The following is a 23,175-nucleotide window of genomic DNA, read 5'->3' on the forward strand; positions in this document are numbered from 1 at the left end:
GGATGCATGCTGATGCTGTTCTCTATTGTTGCCACTTCTGCTGTAGCTGCGGCTGTATCTAGTCAAGTGTCACTGATTCCTCGCCCCTCAAAAGCAAGCGGTCTGTTAATGTGCAACCCGTCAACAACCAACTCTGTCACGGAAGTTAGCGAGGAAAAAAAAAAAAAAAAAAAGACAAAGCATGCAAAGGACTGAAAGGAATCTCTCCAGAAGGCACAAAGCCTTATCAATAGCCTGAGTTTTGTTTCCAAACACACGTTGCTTTTAGTGTTTCAAGTGCTCATTTCGCTTACTCAGTCAAAACTTCCAGTGCCAAAGAGAAAAGCCAAGGTGTAGTAAAAAACCCAAAATGTAAAAATAGATCGGTACTTTCTTAGGAGGAAATCCTGTGAGGTTTGAAGCCAGATACCAAGAAAATAAATTGAATTGCAAAGATAATACTCAAAACACATCAGAAAAGAAGCAGAGCAATCTTTAAGAGCAAGGGAGATGTGGTACAGGAGAAAAACATAAACATTCAAATTGATGTGTTCAGCTAGTAGGATAAAAAAAATATATATAAAAACAAGAAACCACAAAAAACCCAACCCATCAAGATGCAATCATAATGGATTTAAGCACCTATATAATGTTATTCATGTCTGCTTACTATTCCATACAGGGTTATACAGCACACTTAGCACTGTCTGAATGCCTTCCAGTAATGCATTAAGCAACGTTATTAACATCCATCATATGCTTTGCTGTCACCGCTTCCCTAGGGAGAGAAGTGTGTGTACTGCAGTGTTTTGTTTTTTATAGTTTGAAATTTTCCTCCTTCCCCCCACCCCCACCCCCACCCCCCCTCCTTGCTTTGACCTCTCTTCCTTGTAAATCCAGTTGTCTCCTGTGACAACTTTTCAGAAATAGACAGTTATGTCTATTCTGGAAGAACTGTTTCAGTATAGGTATTTTGATAAAATCCAGCTATTGTGGGGTGCCTCATCACTATTATTGTTCTTGACTAGGGGTTGCAGAGTGTTGTTCGAGGATAGATGCATGCCAGTGAATTTCCTTGTGTCTCTAAACCCCCAACCTGTTCTCCTTTTAAAAAGTTCTTAAATATAGACTTAGACTACATGCTGTTCAAGCAGTAAGTTCTTGATTCTCTTGGTTCTCAGAACTGCATAGGACCTACTCTGGGATTGTAGAGCTCTGTGTATCTCCTCCCTCCAAGTCTTCATGGAAAAAGAAAGAACAAAAAAACTGCAAACACAAGCAAAAAGATGGTTATATTGTGATCTGCTCTACCTTGGAAGGAGACTGTGTGTGTAACAAGGATAACAAAATACAAGAAAATAAAAACAAAAAACACCTGAAGTGATGTGAAAAGTCATCACATAGAAGCTACTGGTGTTTTGAGGAGTGGCAGCATTATGTGGCCTTAAAACATCAGCTGATCTCTGCATTTAAACGCTGATAGCCCCCAAAATCTCACAAGTGACAAAGGAGGCACTTTAGGACTGTGACTATCAAATGCCCTTAGTGTGAAAACACCTGGCTGGTAGATGTAGACAGTGTGCAAGCTAGGGAACAGAAAACCAGGGACTTGCTCATTGCCCCAGGAGCAAGTGGCAGGAACAATAGCTGAAATTACAGGGACACAGCCTGACATTTGTGTTGCAGATGTTGGCTGGCACTATGCATATGAAGCAATCTGGCCATAGAGCCGTCACAATCCATTTCCAAGCCAGGATGGACCAGCATTTTAGCCTATTCATGTTGACAGACCTACATTTAAATAATGCCAAGCATGACAAAAGCCAGGAAATTCAGAGTTAAAGCTACTGCTCAGGTTTTAAGCTCGGCTATTAAGGAGAAAACAGCCAAATGTGCAAACTATTGAAGGAGAAGTTCCTTGCTTTGAGTCATATGTACTTATAGGAGTGATCTCACTGAAATTAATAGGGCTGTCTGCATGAGTAAACGCTGTTCACTGGGAGTAAAGCAGTTTCCATGTGTTCTCTGACTTACTTGGCTTTTATTAGCACACTTCATGTTTTTTCCCTCACTAGATTGTTTCATTGCTTGCGGATTTTTCTTTTTAACTTGCTAGACTTTGGACATTGGCAGGGCTTCCAGCCAGGAGCTGGCTTTCCTTGGAGAAACCCATGTGTACGGAGAAGTCCCTTCTGGAGAGAAAGGAAAACCAGGACAAGAAAAGGCTAAATCGGGCATACAGCCAGAGGCATGTAGCCAGGGAGATTCCAGCAGGACTCGGCTACACGTCAGGCTGGTGACTGTCCCTCTGCAAGGCTGCATCAGCCTGCTGCAGGTTGAAGCTGCCTCGCTTCTTGGAGCAGCAGGGACCAGGACAGCTTGGGGGAGTCCTGCAGAGGTCTGGCAAATGGGTTTCCTTGTTCATGGCCAAGAGTGAACTCATGGGTCTCCTTCTGCCATGCACAACTATTACAAAAAATCTATTTTTTCCTTAACTTTATTCTCTTGTGTCTAGCCTTCACTCTTAAGTTTTCCTTTTAAACAATCAAAACAAACCAAAACAGCAAAAAGTGTGCAAGCATTACATAATTTGCCAGAACTGGCTGAATTTGCAGAGGTTCTGGTCCTAAGCAGCGAGGTTACTGAAGATTTGAGGTCAGCCTTTGTTCGCAGACTAGCCCAGAGGAGTATAATATACACACAAGACAGTTATAATGACATGTCTTGTCACAACCTTGGTTTTCTGTTTTAGTTTTCACTTGATTGGCCTGACTTGTCTCACCACTAAATCCACATTACACCTGACTTGTGGTGAATCAGGCCCACTGTTCGCTTCTGATGGTTATCTTTGCATGGAAGCCACATTACAATGCCCTGTCAGAGAGACCCATTTCTGAAGGGGAGGGGCAAAATGAAGCCCTCTGGTTCTTCCAGAAAGGTTAACGCCCCCTGTGAAATAAAAGCAACAGCAAAAACTCCAGCAAAAGCCAGGCCAAGGCTGTAGGTGTATGTTCCCATGCTCATCGCTGCTGGGAAAAAAAGTGGGCAGAGGCTGCTCGCTAGCAGCCCTGCGTGGGGAGCCAGGCCTGCTAATCCTGTGTGTAAATGGTTGCTCCAGAGTCCTGAGCCAAAAGGCACCAGCGTCTGCGGTGAGGCTCTGGCTGTATGAAGTTTTGCAGGGGAGAGGTAGGAGGAGAGAGCAGAGGGTTGAGAGAAAACAAACAAAAAAAGTAAACAATTGATTTCACCTGAGGCCTGCTCCAAAGTGTCAATCAATTCTCACAAGGTGTTTAGCCTCATATGTCTAACATCTATTTTTTTTATGAGCACCCTGGAGTTTGTAGCCAATGTCTCTGTAACAGGAAACCATACCAGGTATCCCAGCTTAAGTGTGAGTGGTATTCATCTGCCTGTTATGCATGCCACAGCTTTATCAGAAAATTATTTCAGATAAAACCAGAATATACTATACGATAAATAATTCATGGCGGAAGGGGAGCCACATTTCTCTCTATATTGGCATTTCATCGTGCAGCCACTGAACCACAGCTTGTTTTTATACACAGCAGCAGACTCCATTTCCCAGCTAGAAACATTCAATCCCATCTGGTAGATTCATTCCCAGCTAGATAATACCCAACGTATCTATGTAACATACAAGCTACTGTCAAACAGCAGTGAGCCGTCTCCCCGAGACAGCTGTTTCGCACAAGGGCCGCATTGTCTGGAGGAAGCGTGGATCGTTTTACGCGGAGCGCCGGGGGGACGAGCCCTGTGTCAGCTGCCATGGCATCGAGAAAACCTCGCTCATCACACGTTCTCGTTATTTTGTTATCTGGCCAAACACACGCTGGGGATGTCAGGTTGAAAACAAAGGATGCATTCCCTGCTCTGGTTATATTTCATTAGGAAAACCAAAGCAAACACACCTCTTCTGCTCCTTTCCTCCCTCCCCCCAAAGTTTATAGATGTATGAAAAAGACATATTTCGGGGCAGGGTTTGTAACAGCCACGCTTTTGTTTCTGGCGCTGCTGAGTGGGCAGACTGGCCCCGGCCATATGCTTTTCCTTGGCACCAGGTAGAGTGTGGCATGCTGAGCTGCAGCAGAAAGCTGTGTGCTGCCTCTGCGGGAGGCAGCTGCCACGTGCCAGAGTGGCTGATGGTGTCACACTGAAATCAGTACCTCACCAGTGACCACAAAACCCAGGTGACCCCTTTCCTCCTCCTGTTTCCAGCAATCATGAGAAGTGCTGGTCAGAAAGATGAAGAGGAGGGATTATCCACCAAACACATGCCATTTGCGCTGTAAGGAGGCACTGGGAACAGCCAGCCTAACCACTCCTTTATTTTCCCCACAACTGACTTCTCTCACTGATTGCTCAATGAAGAGCCCTTTAAAACTATCATATATCAAAGACATCAAGACACTGAGACAAAGTTCTGTACACGGATATGCATGCTCTGCATGCATCAGCCTTGTCAAATTTCACTTCATGTTCTTTTCCCAAGGCAAATACATACTTTGGTGCACAAATAAAATAGTTCTATGTTTTTCTATTATCAGTTCACAGAATCATAGAATCACAGAATGGTTTGGGTCAGAAGGGACCTTTAAAGATCATCTGGTCCAACCCTCTTGCCATGGGCAGAGATATCTTTCACTAGACCATGTTGCTCAAAGCTCTGCCCATCCTGGCCTTTGCCACTTCCAGGAGTGGACGTCCACAACTTCTCTGGGCAACCTGTTCCAGGATCTCACCACCTTCATCATAGAAAATGTCTTCCTTATGTACAATCTAAGCTGTTGCAACAAAAAGAAAGCAAGTGGGTTTTGTGGCTTGGACTTACAAAAAATGTTGCATATTTACTATTTGTTCTGTGTGCACACTTCTTTTTCAATCAAAATCTCTTAGTTTGTGGGGCTTCTTTATTACATACTAACAACAGAAAACCTTTGTATTGTTCAAAGAGGTTTTTGAATGTATTGATGATGTAAATTAAAAATGCAGTTCAAATACTCTAAAACTTGGGGAACCTGAATTGGCTTTAAAGGCTAATCCTTCTCTATTTTTCCCTCAGAAAAAAATGTTAGCCTATTATATAAAATAAACTTTGTAGAAATAGAAAATCTTAACATACCTTAAGGTTATCTCATACTTTCCATTAGAAGTCACTTTGCAGTTGCTTACAATAGTGTCTAACTTTAACTATCTAGATCAAACTTCTCTATGGGTATTTCTCCCATTGGGTTGAATGGAAAGTTCCAGCAGAAACAGCTTATGCACTTCTAAGAATTAATTTTATTTTTTTTTGCCAGTGTTAAGTCCTTTCTTTCCATAAATCAAAATCTACACATCTCAAAGGAATTCTAGCACCTTCCTTCTTGAAAGGAAGGGTTAGAAATTTGAAAGAAGCAAACCTAGAGCTGAAGTAGTAGTCCTTGCTTTGGTAGGCGCTAATTTGGGGGTTGGAAAAGGGTTATTTGTACATCCAGGAAAATATACTTAGGTGTGCCTCAATGCTACAATGTTGAACTCCCTATATGCAGCTGCTCCTTAGCGTTTTCTAGAAACTCCCTGCTAGAATTTGAAAAAGCTTAATTCACAAGGGGCGTGCTCTTAACTTTACAGGCTTACCTATGTCCAAAAGTTGACAGCTATCAATAGTACTGCTCCTTGCAATGGAAGTAAGTGGAAAAAACTTCCATTTTTACTAGTAGAAAAAATTCTTGACAGGGAGTCACATGCTCAGCAATTCTTCCCTAATTAGAGTGAATGAATGAGATGTGAGCTACCCAGCCCTTCTTACTAATGAAGGCTTACTAGACATTCCCCTTGCCTTACAGATGGGGTAATACTTCTGGCAGCAGTGACAACTGAGGTGGAGTTTGCATGTATGTGTTTTTTATCACAGAATATGGAAAACTTGTTTTGCTGGGAAGATCAAAGAGGAATGAGAACTGCAAGGAAGATGAAGGGAGGCTGGAGAGGGGAAGAGAGGGAGAACAACTTGGAAACACAACTGAAGTCTCAGTTGGAAGAAGTGCCTGAATACTCTGATGCCAATCACCATCTAAAAGGGCAACTAAAATATGAATTTAATGAAAAGCAACTAGAATCTGTTTAATTATGTTCTAAGGTTATGAGAAGTGATTTCAAATGGAAGAGTTAAGAAACATTAATACTACAAGATCCCTAACCACACTCTCCTAATTATCCATTGAACTATGCAATCCCAAAAGCTAATACCTCTGGAGTTTCAAAAGTGCTGAGCATTTGCATTCTCTGTCAACTTTAATAAGGATTATTATATACATACATACAGTCCTTTTGAGAATCACAACCATAGCTTCATTAGCTAAATAAGAAAGGTTATGATACAGAACTCACTGGAGTAAATTTGACCTATATTAAATACTTCTTTGTAGTTGCAATATTATTGTATGCAGTTACTTACTGTCCTCAGGTAAGTTGTTTTCCCGTTCTTCTCTCTCCATTTGTTGGCACCAGCCCTCCATACGATCCCTTTCTGCCTGAAGTAGCTTCAGAAACCAGTGGCCATCTCGTGGGCACACTGACCTTTGAACAGCTTCCAGAGGATCTTCAGTGATAGAGTCAATCCAGGGGTCAGGAGGAGGTAAAATTGATGGATCAAAATCAGTATCAAAGTCATCATCCACTGCACATGCGTGGTAATGGTTTCCTGACCCTTGTATGCTAACAGTAGAGGTGCTTGCATCTCGGGAAAATTGTCGTGATATTTGTCCAGAACACGTATTGTCCTCTTGAGGGTCGATTATTTCAAAATTCTCATGGAAATCCAGGTCTGCTTGCACGGCTGTTGTTACGCTATTAGAACGTGTAAACCTGCGAAAGCTTTGGAGAACACAAACATAAAATGTTTAGAAAGCTTTTTCTAGGTAAGAAAGGACTTACTAAGATTCTGCCAGTCTTTCTAAGACTGGCAGTCATGGTTCTCAGTCTACACTCATGTGCTTTTTGCATACGCTGAAACGATCAGCATAAATTTCTTTTCTCATTGCAAGCTAAAAAACAAAAATCTCTCTTTTTTCCATGCAAGCTTACTGTTTATTGAGGCAAGTACCTCTAACTGTTGTGTGGTTTAACAAAGCCAGAGGCTAGGCCAAGAGACAGCTAATAGTGTCAATAGCTCAGGATTTTAGGTTACCAATTAATGAAATGTTAAAGGGGCTCAATTTTAAGTGGCTTATCTTTCAGTTTTTGAACGTCACCCCCCTGCAATTACACACCTAAACTCATCAGCCACATTTAAAAATCATACACATGAGATTAAGAAGATAGTAATATTAATGAGTCCACTATCTATGTAATGTTATACATTCCATTTATAAAGAAGGTAAGTATTTTCAACCCAGATAAGTATTTTGTAATGCTTCTTCATAATTACTCTTTATAATTATGTGCCTGCTAATACCACTGCTCTCTCTCACAATTTTAGTGCTCATTCCCAGTGTTCAGACATTTTGTTTTTCACATTCAACCTTCAGTTTCAAAATGGTCTTCTCTTTTTCACCAAAGCTAGAACTCTCAGTTGTTGTCTATGTTACCCTCACCGTGATGGCTGCTACCCTGTAGGTAGCTTCCTCTTGCATTGCATAGTTTCCTTGTGTTGGAGCCTCTGAGGGCAGAGAGCAAACCCTGGGGGTAAAAGTGAAAACAGGGGAGAAAGGAAGTTTGGGGCTTTGGGTTTGAGTGGGTTTTCTTTAAATAAACAGCACTCCAAATTCTGCAGTCCAAGGCATCCGAGGTGAAAAGGCTGCTGGAGAAGGAGCAGAGGGAAGTATAAGGAGTAAGAGACACCTAATGCTGTTGCAGGGGGTGGTAGTGAGAGCAGATATGACAAGCAATAAGTTGTGTAGGGAATGAGTGGAAAATCTGCAGGCAAATAGTTACAGAGTCAGGGTAACTCTAGAAACTGATGCACTGAGGAACACCGGAAAACAAGCAAAGCAAACACCTGTCTTGCTCCATGATGATAAAGAAGGTAGAACCATAAAGTAATTAATGTAGACGTTACCTAAATTAGTAATATTTAGGCTTCGGAATTAACATAGTTTTAAACTGAATAGGGACAGATTCTCATCTCTTCTTCTTACTAATCCAGGATGCCTGTGCACTCATGCAGCTGGTAGTTCACTGCTAATTTGTTCATAAACTCACTTTACACTTGAAACCATTGCTAGGACCCATTTCCCTGTGATATTTTGGCTGTTTTGCCCTTACTGGTTCTATCTTTAGTTTGAGCTCAAGCAGCAATGAAAATGCTGAGGAGATAGGGGATCTGGATTTTGGGCACTATTTCTCTCCCTTTCATTTATATTTGACCTTCCACTGAAGCAACAGCTGATTAGACAAGTGTAACTGACAGCAAAACTTTGTCAAGTGTATTTAGCCTGCAGTTGGGGAGGTAGCAAATGGAAGGATGCCGAGGGAGAATTTCATGTCCAGTATACCTGATGCATCTAGGTACCTCAGGAGGAGTGCAGCAGACTTTAAGGAGGGCTGTACCAGGTCCTGTTAATAGAGGAAATTAGTGGCTGTTGATCTGAGGCTTTGAGAGGAGTAGAGCAAAAGCAAAACAGGAGTTGAGAAGGGTTCTCCAATTGAAAAAAAAAAAAAAAAGCGCCATTTCCTCTGTAGAAGAAAGCTCAAATTAACTTCTCAGCCACACTAGTCTCTGGAAAACTTCAATAATATATTGTGTACATATTTTTTTATAATGGCTTAGGGTAAAAATGTGTTAATGTAGTGTCAGCCACTTGCAGTTCTTTTGAAACAGGTGTTGTTAAATGATGCAGAAGTCACAGTTATGCCACTGTAGTTTTGCATGATACGCACCAACAAACTGAAAAATATGGAGAGAGCAGAACTCTTCAGCTCAGTAGTATTTATTCTTTGACAAGCAGAGCAAAGCATTTTGCTACAGTCTGATACATCAGAAAAAATTCAAAAGGGAGGACAAGGATCATTGACTTCCATAGGAGGAAAGACATTTCTTGGTTTAGAAAACAGATGGCTGAGGAGGGGCATAGGAGACCTGTGAAGTCCTCACTGGGTGATGTTTCACCATTTCTCAGAGTGCAAGAACTGTGGGGAGGAAGGCAGCCAGTTGCAAGGCTGAGAGGTCTAAAGATTTACATCTAGTGAAAGGAAGTATTTCTTCACACAATGTGTAATTAAATTGCCACAGGATCCTGGGAAAACCAAAGGTAAAAATAGGTTCAAAGAGAACCTGATCAAATTCACAGGAGATAGGTCCAGGAAGAGCTATTGCACAGATGTCATATCTGGCTTAGGAAGTCCCTGAACAACAGACTGCTAAACTGGGAATGTCTACTGGGAGAGGTAGTGCTTTATATACACCCTTTATACTTTTCCTTTACACACACTCCTTTATAATTTTCCTAAGTGTCTGCTACTGGCCCCTGGCAGAGAAAAGCTGTTAGACTGCTATCAGTGGTTAGAAAGATTTTAGCTTTAGACTGACATTACAATGAAAATATTTTGGTCCAATCTACCCTAGTTCTTTTTTTAAATTGCTTTAAATTGGCCACCAACCTGATAAATCCCTTATCTGCACTGAAGTGTGTGCATGCATATACACAAACACACAGACACAAAAACATGTGTGCCCACACAGACACATGCTCACACAGGATTTCTTTTCAGTCATTTAGTCAGGGTCCATTGAGAGCCAAGGCATTAGTATGCATTGTACTCTTCCACACCTCCACCTGGAGAGAAAAGCAAATGCCTTAATCCAGGCTCGTTCTTCTCCATGCCCCTACCTCCATGTTACAGCTGCCTTCTGCTTTCCCCAGTGCCCTAGACTCTGATATCCTTCTGTTCCAGGTGACCATTTGTATTTTCAGTTAACACCCTGGCTTTTCAGTGTACACCAGATCCCAAATGTAAAAACATCAGGGTCTACTTGCCAAAAGGATGTATTGCTGGAGGCACTACATTTCAAAGCTTTCAGGAGTGTACTCTTACTGGTTTCAGTATGAGGTAGTACCACCAAAACCACTCTGCTCAACAAATGAAATAGAATAACCTACTTTTTTCTCCCCCTTTGTTTTATCTATATAGTATGCTACAGGCTTGCTCGACAGATTCTTGGCACCAGATAGTGTAACCTATATGTCTTCAAAAGAAAAACAGCTTGGCAATAGAATATAGCATCAGTTGAAAATTAAAAAATACTCTCAAGGAAATGTATGTTGAATGAAATGCAGGAAGGCACCCACTATCTGCCTGCCTCCAGCACATCTATGTAAAATGCCTAATAGATGGTAATTTTAGTCTCTGACATACCTTCCTCACTCACTTCCAGGATGTTTTACTCTTACAAAACACCATTTGTGTCCCACATGCGTCTTTTTTTGTTTTGCTCTGTTAAAACTCTATACTGCAGGACTGCTGCTGAAGCTAATGCCTAAGTTTTCACTATTTCTACATGTACAAAACATTCACAGGTCTACCTAAAACTGCCACGTTTTCATAAATTGCTAGTAATCGTTAAAAACAGAGATTTGCTTCTTCCTCTGTTTTCAGTCTTGGACCTTTTGTACTCATTTGTGCCCTGCAGGCACAAGGTGTAATAATTACAGCTTCAGAGAACTGCAGCAGGTATCTGGCCTAAGGTGCAGAAAGCCATGAAACCTCAGACTGGATAAACCAGTATGGAGAACAACAGCATGATGTGTTTTGAACAGCAACAACAGGGTCACTTGTTAGCTTCGAAGTCTTTTGCTTTCTTTTGAAAAACATGTTTGCATTTGAAGTCAGATAACTTCTTTCTTTCCCCTCAGAAACCCCAAACCCCAGAAAAGAGCTAGGTTTCAAATCAACTGATGCACAGTGAGTCTCACAGGCACTTAGATTAAATTCAGCCTGTCTCACTTTACCTGTTGGCTCTACTCTTTCTCGGTTATGGACTTCTCTGCTAAGGTTGCAGTGACTGTCAGCAGAACAAAACAAACTGCAGGAGTTACCAGGTATGTACCACATCTTCTAATAGCAGGATCTTCAGCCATACATCTTCAAGCTACACGGTCTTGTGTGCTTTTCTCTATCCCTCCCTCTTCTCTCATTCACATAGTCTTTTTTCATCACCAAGAGTCTTAGCAGGGCAACTGTAATCCTTCATGGCAATATTAGAATAGACTGTTTTAGTGGGAAGGTACCTGTAATGATTGTCTAGTTCAACTGCCTGACCAGGCTGAACAAATGAAAGCCTGTTGTTAAGGGCATTGTCCAAATGCCTCTTAAACACTGACAGACTTGGGGCATTGACCACCTCTCCAGGAAGCCTGTTCCAGTGTATGACCACTCTATCAGTAAAGAAATACTTCCTAATGTCCAGTCTGAACATTCCCTGGTGCAGCTTTGAACCACTCCCACGCATCCTGTCACTGGATCCCAGGGAGAAGAGCTCAGCACCTCCCTCTCCACTTCCCCACCTCAGGAAGCTGTAGAGAGCCATGAGGTCACCCCTCAGCCTCCTCTTCTCCAAGCTAGACAAGCCCAAAGTCCTCAGCCGCTCCTCACAGGACATGCCTTCCAGCCCTTGCGCCAGCTCTGTTGCCCTCCTCTGGACACATTCAGGGACCTTCACATCCTTCTGAAATTGTGGGGCCCAGAACCGCACGCCGTACTCGAGGCGAGGCTGTACCAGTGCTGAACACAGCAGGATGATCACCTCTTGTGACCGGCTGGTTGTGCTGTTTGATGCCCCCCAGGACGCAGTTTGCCCCCTGGGCTGCCCGGGCACCCTGTGACTCACAGCAGCCTGGTGCCGACCAGCACCCCCAGAGCCCTTTCTGCGGGGCTGCTCTCCAGCCACTCCTCCCCCAGTTTATACTGGTGCCCCGTGTTACTCCATCCTGGGTGCAGAACCCAGCATTTGGATTTGTTGCTAGACTTCATCCCATTAATCACTGCCCAATGCTCCCATCTATCCAGATCCCTCTGCAAGGCCTCTTGCCCCTCAAGAGAGTCAGCAGCACCTCCCAGTTTGGTATTGTCAGCAAACTTGCTAATGGTGCATTCAGCTCCTGCATCCAGATCGCTGATAAAGATACTGAACAGAACTGGCCCTAGAACTGAACCCTGAGGAGCTCCACTGGTGATGGGTTGCCAGCCAGATGTAGCCCCATTCACCACAACCCTTTGAGCTCAGCCTGTCAGCCAGTTCGTCGCCCAGCGCACTGCAGACCCACTCATTTCACAGCTGGACAACTTGTGCAGAAGGATACTGTGAGGGACAGTAAAACCTTACTAAAATCCAGAAAAACTACATCCACTGCCTGCCCTTCATCCACAAGATGGGTGACCTTGTCAGAGAAGGGTATCAGTTAGACAGGACTTTGTGAATTCATGTTGACTGTGCCTGATGATTGCTTGTCCCTTAAATGCCTTTCAGTAGTACCCAGGATAATCTTCTCCACAATTTTTCGAGGAACTGAGATTAGACCAACAGGTCTGTAGGTTCCTGGGCCTTTTCTCATGCTCTTGTAAACTGGAATAACATCAGCTAGCTTCCAGGCAGCAGAGACTTTCCTAGACTCGAGGACCTTTAGTAGATGATCAAGAGGGGTCCTGCCATAGTATCTGCTAGCTTCCTCAGTATGCTGGGATGAAGCCCATCAGGCCCCATGAACTTGGGCTTTTCCTCCCTGTCCTCCACTGCCCTGCTGTACCCCAGATATTCATGGGGTGTGTACTCTGCCCACGCCAGTGTGCAAGTAGCACAGCAGCGCAGGGAGGATGTCGTGCTGCAGAGACAATCCTCGGCGAATACACACCCTGTGCTGGCTAGTCTCTCACCAACAGAGTCTGCAGGACACAGAGGACCAAAGCATTCCTGAGGTCTCTCATCCTCATATGAATCTGTTCTGACCTTTGCCTTGTGATGCTTTCTGGGCAGCACTGGGAGGAACGGCTGGAACAGAAGAGGCAACGCTTTGTTGAGACCTAACACACAAGACCAGGTCAGGGCCCTTAGCTTTAAACTGGAAACATTTTTAAGCCTTGCCTTTGAGACCGCCACTCTTCTGCATACCAGCTCGGTCACTTGCAGCCGCATTAGAGTTGTGGAATCATGGAATGGTTTGGGTTGGAAGGGACCTTTAAAGGTCATCTAGTCCAACCCCTCTGCAATGAGCAGGGACATCTGCTAGAACAGGTTGCTCAGAGCCCTGTCCAGCCTGACCCTGAATGTTTCCAAGGATGGGACATCTACCACCTTCAGAATTCCTCAGTGGAATGGTTTCCACTGTGGAGAGCACAGTCAGCCAGAAAATGCTGCCTTCAAAAGGCAAGGAAATATCAGTCCCAGCTCAGCTTAGCCAAAATACAGATTTGAATGTCTTGTCCAAAAGACTGGAATGTTGAGAAGTTTGAGTTAGAGCAAAGGACTGGTCTGCTGTGCAGGGAAGACCCTTAAACCTGAGTATTTTTTGTCAGGACAGTAAGTGACCAAACCCAAAAACCTAAATGAAAAAAAGAGAAAAATATGGCTTTATATAGTAACAAAAGCCAGAGTTATTTTTATATTTTGTTTTATGTTACCCCACTACCATTTCAAATCATTTCACTTTATACCACGCCAAGAGGTATGGTGTGGTAAACCACACTTTATACCACACCAAGAGGTGGGAGCACCTTCCCTGGCATCACAGAAACCAGAGGAAATGGAGAAGGACCATTTGTCTATGGTCTTAACCTCCCACGGCAGTGTTCTTCAGAAACTACCATTGTTTTAGCATTCATAAATTCTTGTGATGGCAAACCAAGTACAATTACCAGCTGATGGTATGGCTAGAGCAATGAGCGAGACAATTGTGGGGTGAGGATGTAAGGGGAGGAGATCTTGGGGCAGGCAAGGTAAAATGCAAGAGACATTAAAAGTGATTACAGAGCCATGGGACTGACAGCCCCTTGTTCAATAAGGATGTGTGCTAAGTGACCTGGCACAATACATGATGACTTCTATTCTGGTTCAGTAGAACTGATTGACTTCCAAGGACTCAATTATCTTCTGTAAGAGAGGAATGGAAGTTGGTCCTTTGCAGCCAGGAAGTTGCAGGTAGAGATAAGGGACAATCAGAAATGGACAGAAAAGGAAGTGCCCTGAGTCTGCACAGATCAGCTTCATTAGATACACATTTCAAAATTGCCTTGGAAGGAGTGGGTTATGTGCGAGGAAAGGGGAGGAACATTTTGACTTGGGGTTTGTTGGCATCACGGGGGCGATCATGTGAGAGATAAGAGAGTTACAGCAGGAAGATTGTGAGGTTGAAAGAAATGCATACTATTTTTTTTCCATGAGGACTGGACAGAGGTACTGTAAATTCTAGAAACTGTAGAGCTGCACTTAGGGAATGGGTACAAAAAGGATTATGGAGAGCAGGCAGCATAAAGAACTGAGGATAAGAATAACAGTGATGGATCCAGTTGTGATACAGTCAGGTAGTGGTAGGCACATTTATCCTTTGAGCAGTACAAGGGAGGAGGGGGAGTCAGAGTCATTTGTCTTGGCAGGAAGCCCAGGTTAGAGGGAGTGAAGGGCTAATGAAAGGTCTGAGTTGAGATGGAAGATGGAAGAGATAGAGGAAGATGGTCTGGCATTGAGCTACTTGGATCAAGAAATGAGGCAAAATCTTTTGCTTACTTGGTCCAAGCACAGAAGCAGAAATATTTAAAAGGACATGAGGAGGTAAGATGCCTTAGTGTGAGAATAACAGTCATGAGATGAGGGAAGGGGGGAGGAAAGAACAGGAAGCAAAGAAGGGGAGTGAAACAAATTTTGTATGATAGGCTTTTGGTGCATTAAGCAAAGAACTTTCTAGTGTTGTAACTGCACTGAATAGACTGGCAAGGAAATGATCACTTTACTGTATTTTTTCTCTTTGCTGTGTCATTTTTCTTTTCTTATTTTATACTTCTTTAATATTTCTGAAGCCTGAAAAACATTCATTTGACAAAGATTCAAGTCAAAAGGGCTTTTCTTAGTCTCTGCAGATGTTATGGTGCAGGAGCAGGGAAGAATGCACTGTATTTACAATTCTATTCCTGTAACAGATAGTCAATACATTGTGCTCTACTGTGTTTAAAAAAAAAAAAAAGGAAGGAATATGAGTGCCAAACTACGATGATAAGCTCTTTGTGTCTTGAGCACACTCATTTTCTAAGGATTAGGGGCTGTCCTTTATCAGCCAGTCCACTTCTGAAAGTCCATGATAGATTGCTGCTTGCCCCTCTGCTCCAAACAGCAGCAACCTCAACTTTGTCAGCAAGGAAACTCCCAAACACAGCTGTCAGTGGGCAATGCAGAAATACTGCTTTCTCAGGGCAGAACCCCACTGGCAAATCTTACCTTTCTCTCTGGAGCAATAAAAAGTGCAACAGAAAGAGGACTTTGGAAGTAAGGTATTTACAAACAACCATTTATTTCTTTCTTTGGTTTTTTTTTTTTCTGTGGGTTTTTGTTTGTTTTTTGTTTTGTTTTTCTGGTGTTTTTTTGGGGTTTTTTTGTTTTTTTTGAGGGGAGGGTTGGGCTTTTAGGGTAGTTATTTCCTTTGTGCTTAGGCTGAAGGGAAATGGTCCTTCAGCATCTATTTTAATGTGGTCATTTATCTAGTGCTGGAAGAGTTGTGGGTAAATGGGGCTAAGGTCTAACACATAAAGAAACGTCTGCCAGCAAGAGATGTTTTAGCAGGTTAATGAGGAACTTGGTAACAGCCTAGCAGATCATTGCAAAATCACATTTCTTTTTGCTGAAATCACTTTAGCCTTTTAAAACCACAGGAAAATACTCTGCTACTTTATGGGGAGATTTTGTTGAATTGAAAATTATATAGATAACATGTTATTTTTGAGTATTTTTGGGAGGCGTAGGAAAAATACAGTGTGAAAATGGTCATCTCCTTTACTCACTACTGCAATCAGTGGGCCAGAGGAGGGCAGAGGGCCCTGATTTTGTCAGCTCAGATTTGCTGCACCCAGGTTTTCTCTGGAGAGATAGCAAGGGCGGCTCTTCCCTCACCGACAAGCGATACTGCCCTGAGGCTGCTCCTACATACCGTACAGTGAATGAGTTATCAACAAAGCGGCTCCAGGATCCAAAAGTTATGCAGTGCCCAAGCATCTTGCAAAAAATGAACAAAGAGTTGGGTGGGTGCTTGCAGCCAACACAGCACTGGGCAGGCCTGCATGCTCAGAGGCGAGGGGAGAGTCCAGCTTTTCTTCAGTCGCTGAGTCCAGTTTTGGGCAGGAATTAAGAATCTGCAGTTGTGGTCAAGCACTCAGAAACTTTATGTGTCTGGAAAGTGCTATGCACAGTTATGCTACCCTGCAGCATAACTGCAATTTGTAATCAAAAAGAAACATAGTTCTTAAAGACAACTTTTTTTTTTTTTTCATTTTTATTGGAGCATATTTGTTTACTGAATCAGGTTACACTGCAGATTGGAGAGAAACTAGTTTTGCAGGCTTCCTCTCTAATCTCAACAATTTTTGCAAGGGAGCAGTTGTAATGCAGAGATGTCTGGGTAAGATACCTGAGCAAAAGCAATCAGTTTGTCTCCGTCACTGCACTGCTCCACGTGGCCGGTATTATTCTGCTGAAAACCAAGGTAAACTTCCCCATCAACTCTATGTTGCTGCAGCCATCTGGAGACTAATACCCCAGCTGCATCACCTTTCACTGTTTAGGAAGATTTTTTGGTGGAAAAGCGTTTGTTAAAAGTATATTGACCTTCAAAATATGTGGCGCACTTCTAGTTCTCCCACCAGTGCTGAAAAATCCCCTCTGAGAAGTAACAGCTACAGTATTTATAAGAGTCAGATTTTCAGTTGGGTGATCTAACAGTTCATCCAGGAAGCAGGTTTATATGGTCATGCGTGCAGGAACTAGGGCTCTTAAAAATTAGTTGCAGCATAATTATTTACTTTAGGAAAACAGCATTAACTTTTACTCACCACTTTTCCTCCTCCACTTGAACTCCTATGGACTGGAACTTACTGGTTGCTTTGTTTTCACCTGATTTGGTGGATTCTTCAGCACCATCAACCTTAGAAAAAATTAACCAGTTACTTAGAATGTATTTTAGCAGAGATATCACCCAGCTACTTACAATTTCTATGCATGATAACTACTAAGTGTCTGTACATACAGTTTGTACCATAAGTATCTTCATCTAGTCAGTCTATCTGTGGTGTGGACATTTCTGATGTTATTAGTGAATATTCATGATTCTTGTTAATATATAAAGCATTTCTGGTAAGAATGCAGATGGATTTTATCTAGTATTTTATGGAGGCTGGATGCTCATATTTGCCAGAGCAAATCTGTAAGCAGTTGTAACTTCACTTAGTGTGCTCCACCGTTTGTTTGATTTCACCTGTTAGGGTGTATGTGCATGTATATGTGAACTCATGTCAAAATTATGTGTTTATTTTGTTTAAATGTTAGTGTCTGGAATCAGAGCACTGTACAGATAAGATTTAAAGAAAGCAGATGCAGGTCTTGTGTGCATTTTCTTTGCTGCTTCATCATGCAAACAGGTGGTCCCCAGGAGCACATGCAGGACCTTTATACCACCTCTCCATCTCTGTGAGGAGATTTATACCAATAGTAAAAAGTTAAAATTTAACCACACGTGTGTCTCTGAGCAAAATCACAGACTTCTACATCAAATCAATGTAGTTGTTAATTCCCAATTCTTTTATGATATTCTTTGGCATACATGAAAAAAAATTTCCATCACACAGAATTTTTGGACCACAACAGTGTAACGAAGTGACCTGTAGATCCACTCTGATCCAGGGTATACAAAATCTCCGTCTGTAGTTAGCATCTGTTGCACCAGTAAATAAGCTTGTTGTTGAGAGCTAGTTGAACAGCCTATGCAGGAAAAGTGCTCCAGGAGGGATGGGAGTTACAGAGCTGTTCAGTGAAGTGAGGTACTCACCTGATACTGAAGCTTTTGGGGACATAACTACATCTTAAGTCCCATAACTGACAGAGAGAAGCAACCTTTTGATGTGAGTTTTTCTTTGCTTTACTTAGCTTGTTTGCTAAATAGATTCACAGCAAAGGCTTGAGGTGTCTTAAGAGTGACTGAGGGGTGCAGAGGACATGCACAGAGGTTTATCACAAGTGCACATTAGGTTTATTTGTTAGAGGCAGAAGCAAACCGAGAATATGCCTCTGGCTAATGTAACTTGCCCTTCTCTACAGAGATGGGCCAAACTATAATTAAGGTGTATACCTGGTCTGAGTTCAGTCTAAGCCTAAACTAGGCTCCCTTTACAGTCAATGGAGAGAGACTGATTCCCATACTGCCAGTCAGAGGGCTGACAGTTTACCTACCTATTTTTGGGCAGTTGTTTCTAAGAGAAGTAATTTCTGGCAGCAACAGCTATTTTACAGTATTTCCACTCCCACGCTACCTCTTCAGCTGTACCAGCACCACTGTTTGTGCAGTGATGCTGCAAAATGGACCAGACAGTGAACTAGCAAATTAGTTTTCTTTTATCTGTGAAGCCTGTCTGACTCTAAAAATCTCATTGATGGGGCACAACTGGGAGGTTAGCACAGCGCACGGGTAGGAATCCTGTAGGGCTGTATCACTGCTGAAGGTTTTGCTTTGTGTAATCCCAGCTTTAGGCATCTTCATAGGTTTGTACACAAAAGCTGCCCTGGCAAGCCCCTCACATACCATCCGCAGGCAGCTTTCTCATATGTTTATGTTGTAAATTTCATCTGTAAATTTCAAAGTTTTAGAGGAAGGCTGTCAAAGGCTTGAACAACATTTGGGGCATTCTTTTCCTCAGATCTCAGGAAACCGAGGACCCTATACTCTCAAAAGCAGCATTTGTTACTTGCAGAAATGCTACCTTAAGAAAAGACATCAAGGAGATAGTCTCTCAAGAGCTATGATTCAATTACCATGGTTCATTTTGGCTTCTGCAAACATGGAAATTATTTCTTTCTACCCATTATTTTGCAGGGTGTTTGCCTGCTAAGGAGTCTTTGTTGCTTTGCTCAGTGAAATAAGGGATTACAACAATAAAATGGCACTTTAGGCTTGGCTGGGAATGGGAATAAGTAATAGAAGAGCTTTCCTCTACCCTTGTCCCACCTGGCCCTTGCTCCTATGTTTAACACTGAACATCAACCCTTTTTTCAGATTATACCCAAACAAATGGCTGTGATGCAGAAAAAGGGCTACAACAAAGCTGTGAACTGAACCCACAGGCAATAGTAATTACTGCCCTTCCAAGAAGAAGTAAGAGAAAAGTCACAGCTTCTCCAGGATCTGCCCCTGGGATGGCATACTTGTACACAGCTCCTCTCATCTCATCAAGCCGATGCAGAGATTTCATGGTGAATTCTTAGTCTTTGCTAATCAGATAAGCCTGCCCAGGCATATAGTGCTATGCTTACAACCTTCATCTGCAAGAAAAAAAATAATCATGTCTTCTTGTGAAGGCTGATAAGCTGTGGATTGCTATTCTGTTTGCTTGGGACTCATCTCCCATCAAAACCTGTGTTGATTCTTAGTTGACTCTAAGTTCAAGTACTTGGTTGCAAAAGCGAATCCTGCAAGCAGATAGTTGGAGTCTTATGCACATTCTTTTATTTTTGGGGGGTGGGGGGTGAGGAGGGGAGGGTTATGGAAAAGATTAATTAAGAAAGCAGATTACATTGGTCTAGTTTATTTTCTCTTTCTCCTTTCTGTAAATAGGAGTGAACTTTGGCGGGGTTAGTTTTCTTGTTTCGTTCCACTAGAGGTAACAAAAAGTTATTTTCTTTAACAAGGGCAAATCAGAAGGAACTTATCCTCTGCTCTTGAGGCTGAGATAGGAACAATGCTGCCTCATTCAAGCTGCTACCAGTCATTATGAAATGCATGAATAAGCAGCGACAATTAATTCAGTGAGGCTGGACGAAAATATTTTTGGGGTGATAGTGTAATGTAAATCATTGTTTTACACATTCCCTTTCAATGATTTAATTCATGCCTTTCTGACCCCTGCTGCGTTATGATTCATAGATTAGTGCTCATGTGTGTAATTTAACAGAGCTGAATAACAAGTGGCAAGGAGACTTAAACAAATCCTTGCATCTGATGTTTTATGATAAATTAGAAAAGCATCATTAGTACCATGCAGAATGATTACGCTGCTGCAATTTCTATACAGGTACTCATCAGGAAAAGAAGAAAAATACACCGCATAATGAGCAGTAAAACAGATACAGAAATCCAAAACAACAGCAGACATATAATCCATGCCCTGTACTGTACCTGTATTCCAATAGATAAGCATCTGTTTTTCTTGAAGTGGTCCTTCTTTCTATCTTCTACTGCAACGGTGGCAATGGTTGTGGTGGTGGTGACGGTGGCAGTATTGTTCCCTACATGCTGACTTGCAGGGCCATGGATTTGTGCATTGGCAGCTTCAATAGCAGCTGTTAGTGCCTTCATACTGTCCAAGCTTTCTGTGGAGTTGCTAAGTCCAGACTGACTGATGATATCTCCCCTCTGTCCATGCCCATCCATATATGCATCTTGGGCAGACTCTGTGCTGCTCTGTGCTGTGATGGAAATAAACGGTTTGGTGGTAGTTCTTGGTGGGACTGGAGGTGGTGTCTTCTTATAGGTGGTAATGCAGGATGACACTAGAAAAAATGTATGAGAGTTCTCGATTTATTGATGCTGCAGGGAAAATGGATGCAAATATGGTTTCAAAGCATCAGTGAACATGGACAGAGCAGATGTAAAGGGGATGCTGTTAGCCAAAGAGCTCCCAAAAGTTCCAACATAAGGCCCACGGAAGTACTTGCTTATCAGTGTCCTCTGTTCCTACTAATGCGAGTAGCAGAATTGCTAGTAGAGGGAGGGAAATTATCTATTTGCCAAGTTCCTTCTTAGCCTTTTTAGGATTGTTTTCTCCAGCATATTTTCTACTAACTGTTCTGAGTCCCATAGGAATAAGTCCTTCCACCAAAACGTTTGTTCTGCTCATGGCTTCCAAACAGATTCACAAGAGTGATGAGTCTCTCAACCACTAATCCTAGCTACTTCATGCAATTTTATTGCAATTGTTTTCTCTCTCCCGTCTGCTGTATTTGCCCAGCTTATGTAGAATTTTAAACTGCATTTTTCTGATCAGAGAGAGATTCCCAAACCGTCCTAGGTCAAAGTCTCTTAACACTCTTAACAACATTCTTGGGTATGTGCATTTCTTGCTATAAACCATCTCATTTGTTGCACAGACTTCTCAAATACTTTGAAATGCTTTGTAAGCTGCTAAGGATATATTTAAAACAACATTTTGCCATACCTAAATGTCTTCTTATAAACATAACAGTTCTGGGGAAAAAAAAAAATGCTTGATTTTCCACACAGGGAGTTACACACAATGAAGTCAATGGCTAAAAGCCTGTCAGTCAGTGGCACTACTTAAAGGAAAGTGTAAACATAAATGTTTGCAGCAACACAGGCTTTAATAAAAGTTTATGAGGACTCCTCTTTTCATATTTTGAAGGCCATGCTCTCTGTGTAAGTGGTGCTATATGGATTTAGAAGTTTAGCTTGAGGTTCCTGAGTTGAAAACTATGTACAGAGGATTACATGCAGAAAGCACTACATGGAGATAAAACCATCTTCCTTTAAGGGATAGTTGGCAGCTCTGCATTACTGGAGTTCTGGAATGCTTTCAAATGAGGAAAGAAAGTCCATTAAGAACAAAAAACAATCATGATATGCTCTATTTTTTTAAAGAAAATAAATGCAGGCATGAACCTGTGCAAAGTTCAGACACAAACATGTTAACATAAATTCTTATTAACAGTAATCATATGGCAAGAAATGATTCATCAGATCATTTTAATTGGCAGACGTCTATGCCACCCACATAAAAGGTAACTCTACTACAGCTGTTCTGCTCTGTGTTTGCACTGTACGTGCTTGTTGAGCCAGAAGCCATTATGGTATTAATTTGACTAGCTCAGATCCATATGCCTTCTATCTCCAGATAGCTGTAGGAATAGTTATAACGTAAAAGGTGTTTCCAGGGCATGAAATCACACGGGATTTTTTTAAAGGACTGTAGCGTAAGTTTCTGATAACATGTCTGGACCCATGTTAAACACATTGAATGCTAATGGAAAAAGAGCGTTTCACTAAAGCAGTGAGGGTTTTGAAACTATGATTCACTTCTGAAGAATCAAACAGAAACCACAGCATTTTTGAGAGAGGAGATGGCTAAAAATGAACTTGTCAAATTTTAACTCTGGGGAAGTGAATAGTTGGTAGGGGTTAAAGGTGTTTAATAAAGTGCTTATGACAAGGCTGATATCTGAAACTGAGAGAAAAGGTGACAGTTTTACAAAAGAGGATTGTGATTTTTGTGCTGTTCAGATGCTGCCAAAAAGCATTTGTTGTGACTGGGCACATTCAGGTAAATCAGTTGCTGTTGCTGCAGCACAAGCGTTTGCTTGGGCTTACGGAGAGTTGTGGATGCTGCTGCTTGGGTGATGACCCACGTGGTTTGTGGTCTGCAGAATGTTCTCTGAGTGGTGGAAATGTAAACTGAAATTCACCACTGAAGAATTCAAAGCACATACACACATACATATCCAGGTAACGCTTTGAGAAGCTGGTGCCAAACTCGTCTAATAGAGCTTGGTGTGCAATGCTACGTTGCAATTCAGCAAAGAATAAATTGCACTATTTAAAATATGCTGGGCAAGGTCATTGTGGAACTCCTGGGGATACGCCAGCATCTTCAGGACATCCCAGCAAGGCACATATCATTTTTCTTACATAGCAGATAGGGAAATGATAATGAAACACATTCAAAAAGTACTCTTAGGTAAGAGAGAGAGCATCAAAACCAAAAAGCAAGCCTTAACAAGACTGGGCCCCACATCTCTAGTCATCCCCCACCAGAAAGGGAGTCAATAGCAACTCCCTATCGACAGCTACCATGCACTCTGGACACAGCAGTACAAATACAGAAATGCCTGATTAAGATGTCTTTCATTCTGTTCGTAAATGTACTCAATGAGGAGTCTAATCCACACTGCAATGAAAGATGTTTGCACTCAGCTAATTAAATCTGAAGTTATTCTTAAGAGGG

The 23,175-nt window shown here is 42.1% G+C and overlaps 1 protein-coding gene across 2 annotated transcripts in view; it reads right to left on the minus strand.

Annotated features, from left to right (window-relative positions):
- DLGAP1 (DLG associated protein 1) overlaps window positions 1-23,175 on the minus strand; it is a 429,900-nt gene that overhangs the window by 9,630 nt on the left and 397,095 nt on the right. For both annotated transcript variants that reach the window (XM_055705957.1, XM_027804193.2), the window contains 3 exons: window positions 20,337-20,710; window positions 17,005-17,096; window positions 6,437-6,855 (listed from right to left, as the gene is read on the minus strand). In XM_055705957.1, the coding sequence (XP_055561932.1) occupies window positions 6,437-6,855; window positions 17,005-17,096; window positions 20,337-20,710 (885 nt within the window). The remainder of the gene's footprint in view (window positions 1-6,436; window positions 6,856-17,004; window positions 17,097-20,336; window positions 20,711-23,175) is intronic.

The sequence above is a fragment of the Falco cherrug genome, chromosome 3, assembly GCF_023634085.1.
Source record: "Falco cherrug isolate bFalChe1 chromosome 3, bFalChe1.pri, whole genome shotgun sequence".
In the NCBI taxonomy this organism is placed as follows: Eukaryota; Metazoa; Chordata; class Aves; order Falconiformes; family Falconidae; genus Falco; species Falco cherrug.